At 32.7% G+C, this 4,551-nt stretch overlaps 1 protein-coding gene across 1 annotated transcript; it reads left to right on the top strand.

Annotated features, from left to right (window-relative positions):
• The first annotated feature begins 1,405 nt into the window (after positions 1 to 1,405).
• Positions 1,406 to 2,486, top strand: LOC137406806 (uncharacterized). The gene is made up of 2 exons (XM_068093419.1): positions 1,406 to 1,514; positions 2,266 to 2,486. The coding sequence occupies exons 1-2, from the start codon at positions 1,406 to 1,408 to the stop codon at positions 2,484 to 2,486; spliced, it is 330 nt and encodes a 109-aa protein (XP_067949520.1).
• Positions 2,487 to 4,551: the final 2,065 nt, after the last annotated feature.

Here is a 4,551-nt window from a genome sequence, read left to right on the forward strand (position 1 = left end):
TATTTGATGCCTATAGTTGCAAAAAGACCGATAAAATAGAGAAGCGTAATGTTTCAACTTAATTAAAATATCGCAATGATAACAGATTGTGACATCATTAAAAATACTTTTTCCTCTGACCGTTTCAACCGCAATCAAGTTTATCGCTTTTAATCTCAAAATTCATTGAATTGAATGCAATCACAAGTGATAGAAAAATACTGATACTTTCAGATAAAATCTATTAATCTTTGTGTAAGTTATTTTTAAGCAGGATTCTGGGTAACATAGAAAGCTGATACTTGGATTTAGTAACTCTTATCTACATTTGGTTTTTATAGTCAGCTGTTCATTCTTGTTGTATATATAATACTCTCAGCAGCAACTGTTGGTTAACAGGGCCCCGATAAAATACCATGATTCAGCTCATGACTATATAGCGATATTAAATAACTCAGCTCACGACTATACACTGATATTACATAACAAAGGGATTTAAATTTTCACGAAGTAATTCTGATTTTGTTGCCATCAGAGGTGATGTATTTTAATTAGCTGGTGCTCAGTTTGCTGCCATTTACTAGCAGATCTAATAAACAAGGATCAATATGAAAGTCAGAAATGTTTCATGAACTAAAGAGAATCACTGTATGTTGTGAGTCACGTGACAAATGCTTGTTTAAAACCAAGCTTTAGTTCAAATGGTTAGAGGAAGAGATTAGAGGAGGATTTAGAAAAGAAAAAAACGAGGATTATAGGTAGTAGCAGACTGGCTGTCGGCAAAGCAGACTGGCTGTCGGCAAAGCAGACTGGCTGTCGGCAAAGCAGACTGGCTGTCGGCAAAGCAGACTGGCTGTCGGCAAAGCAGACTGGCTGTCGGCAAAGCAGACTGGCTGTCGGCAAAGCAGGCTGGCTGTCGGCAGGCTGACTGTCGGCTGTCATTTTTCATACCAAATCAAAAAAGGTCTTCTGTTTTGTTATTAGCTAGTTTGAATCAGCAAGTTTGCTGAGTTTGTCAAGAACTGATGAAAAGCTTATCGAGTTAGGACATGTTCTGTTGTCAATAATGAAATGTATACTAATCTGGTATGGATTTGTATTATTAACAGGAAAAGGCATATTAAGTATGGTACAAATTTGTACTAATAACAGTAAAGGGTATACTAAAAATGGTGTAAGTTTGTACTATTTTCAATAAAATATTTGTTACAATTGTTTTTTCGCCTTTCAAAACAAACTAAACTCTTGTTGTCAATCAGCTGCATTTAAAACAAGATGGGTGAGTAGAAATTGTGTTCAGTTATACAAGTGTTGATAATGATTCCCAGGTGATGTGACTGCTTCAATTTCATCACAGTATTATGGAACTAGTGATCATGGTCCACATGTTGCTATAAACGGCGATAAAGGCATCAGTTGGGGCAACATGGCTGTGTCTCTCAAGGAATATTCTCCATGGATTCAACTTGATCTATCTATTGCTCACTGTATTCACTCAGTTAAAATCTATGATCAAGCATTTAATTATGAGTCAGGTAAGCGCAATGAGAGCGTCGACTTTAGTGACTCAAGCAATAAATAGAGGCTAAACATAATTATGTACAGATGAGTTGGCTGTAGGTTTAGTTTGTTGAAAACTTAAAGAAGACAACTTAAATATTCATGATTGTAAAGCAGCCATCTCTATAATTCAGAAACAGATGCACAAAGGTTTTTTCCATTACATATGCTTGACCTCATATTTTTAAAGACCTATAGCAAGGGCTACAACCGTATTTAAAATCAATATACTTGTAAATAAAATGTATCTAAAAATATGTTTTGCATGTGTTGCAGGATGCTTTCCCAACTAAGAAAAAATCTAGAAGAAATTTTGTTTTTGATTTGGTTATGACAAACTTCTGAAAGGAAAATTTGTGAAAGGTATTACGCAAAAGTTCTTATTTATTTTTAAGCAAAAAATGCCTAGTATTAAAATACTTGAGAAGGCAAAACTTATGTATAAAACCATTTTTTATTACAAAAAGGCTGACTCAATTCAGGATGATTTAAACTAAACAATAACATTAACATGTAATTACCAAACAAACTGCTGCTCAAATTTAAAGACACTATGAAAATTGGTATAAGCCAGACAACAAATGTTTGTTGTATTTTTATTATACAAAACTCAAAGTTACTTTGAGATTTTGTGATGTCAATGTTTGGTTTTGAATGTACTGATCTTTAACAAGTCTTTCAATTTTGCACATCTATCACTATAAGAATTTTTCAATTGCAATGCAGATGATGACATGGCTAATGTTAGAGTTACAATTGGAAAGTCCGAGAGTGACGTAACTGAAGAAGGTGACAAGTACTTGTGTGCTTACAATGAAGGTCAGCCTCCAGGAGATGAGTTTACCATGACTTGCTTTGAAATACTCTATGGAAGATTTGTGAGAGTGACTCTCATTGGCATTTCTAATCATCTGAGATTACGAGAAATGGAGATTTTTGGCTGGTAGTATATACAAACTATAATCAAGGTCTATGTTAATATGTGACCTACATGAAACTAAAGGTGGTATCAACAATCTAGTTTGTTGTGGTATTTAGACAGACTTCAAACTAATCAAGTTTTTTGCAGCCTTCAACATCAATCATAGAAAACACACCTTTGAAACAGAAGCAAAAGTCATAATTTTAGTGAGACATCTTGGAAGTTAGATGGCTTTCAGATTCACATAGAACAATATGCTAACATAGATTTTTAAATGTGAGGCCATTAGTACTGTCAACCATGTCCTAGACATCCAAAACCCAGACCACCTAAGACCCAGACCACCCAAGCAATCTAGTCAGTGTCCTTATGTGAACCAAGTTTACATTGGTAAACTATGAATATCATGCTAATTTCTATAAAAACTAAACCTAAAATGCGCAATAATTTATCCATTTGTAATGTCAGAAATTTCCTTGCTTTTATTTGAAGCTATCGCATCATCTAGCTATCTATTTGGTTTTTTACAATTACATGTCTGCTGTTCTTAATCCGAAGCAGATGCTTCTATTAAAATCAGAACACAAAATATAGCACAAAGTTTAGTTTTAAACTAGTAAACTCTGCATATCAACTTCATCTTTATTAGACTATATTTATCACAGTATCCTTTACTTGCTGTCTTTTATGAATTTGATGTTTACTGTACTTTAGCGTGTCAAGGGTTTGAAAAATAACCTACATCCTCGGACAAGATTTATGTACCAATATGTGTAATAGGGCTTTTATAATCTTTCTATATTTTGGTTATTTATTTAGTTTCATTGAAGTTGTGATATTCAGAATAAATATTGGAGTGTTTTACTTATGTTTGATTGTTTAGTTTTATTGAACTTGTAATGCTGCCATTTCTTGACAGCCTTTGAGTCAGATTTACTTATACTGGAGCGGTACAATAATTTTGTTTTAAATATAACCTTTTATAATTTTTGTCAAACAGGCAACTGTAAGTATCTCATGGTATTATTTGAATGCCACCAAATATTGATTGCGACAGAACTCTGTTTGCGTTTGCTATTAATAGTAAGCACTAAGGATCATTATACAAACTCGCCGTAATGTTCTGATGATCTAAAATATTATAAAAAAACGATATGTGACTTTACCTTTTTAAACACAGTCATTGTCAAAATTGTAAAATTGCACAAAACCTTTTAAATTTGTTGAGATGTACTGTTGCAATTTTTATTGAAAAAAACAAAGGGGTAAATACAATTTCACAATTTTAAATCTCTTTTAGCTGGTTTTTCCTGTTCATCGGCCTTTAAAAGCAATGTTCTGCTTGTTAAAAGTTTCGCTATAAGATAGGAGGAGTGGAATATAAAATAATTATAAGAGGAATTATCTAGTCAGCTATTTATATATAGATATTGTAATGTTTTTCTTGTTTCTGGTAAATTTCTTTATTTGATAATGCACTTTACAATGTATACAGCCTGTATGATTCAGTGCTCCTGCCAAAAAATAATGCCAGTTGATCTGTTGATCTTGGGTGGTCTCTGGGTCTTGTGTGGTCTTTCTGACTAGCCATAGTGTTAGAAATTTGATTAGGTGTGCTTAAAGTCATTCTTCTGTTAGCCTTTGAGCCAACAAACATGTAGTTTATCAGCTCTGTCTTTTGATGCTAATACTTTCTTTTATTTGTATTAAGTTTCATCATTACACCAATATCAAATACATATATAATCAATAGTTAACTAGAAGGGGAATCATATACTATTTAGCAATATCCTAGATGTATTATCAATGTAAATATAATATATTTCATTTTTCTTGTTTTAATTTATATGTTACCTATGGCTTAACAAATGACCAACTGTATAATTAACATACTTTCAATAACCTTTTTTCAGCTATCAAGTTATTGTTTTATTGTAGTTTCACGACGTTGACAAGCATAAATAATAAATTTGAGTAGAATATACACCATGCCTCATCACTCGTAGGTGACAACATACGTGTAACTATGAACTAGGGAATTCAAGCATTTTAGGGAAGAATTTAAGAGAAGTTAAACAAACTTACGAAAG

This window comes from Watersipora subatra, chromosome 10 (assembly GCF_963576615.1).
Source record: "Watersipora subatra chromosome 10, tzWatSuba1.1, whole genome shotgun sequence".
NCBI lineage: Eukaryota > Metazoa > Bryozoa > Gymnolaemata > Cheilostomatida > Watersiporidae > Watersipora > Watersipora subatra.

Bases quoted from the DNA above. Each gene is read 5' to 3' on its own strand.
- LOC137406806 (XM_068093419.1), top strand. From the start codon at position 1,406: ATGGCTGTGTCTCTCAAGGAATATTCTCCATGGATTCAACTTGATCTA. The intron at 1,515-2,265 runs GTAAGCGCAATG...ATTGCAATGCAG, and splicing joins AGCATTTAATTATGAGTCAG to ATGATGACATGGCTAATGTT.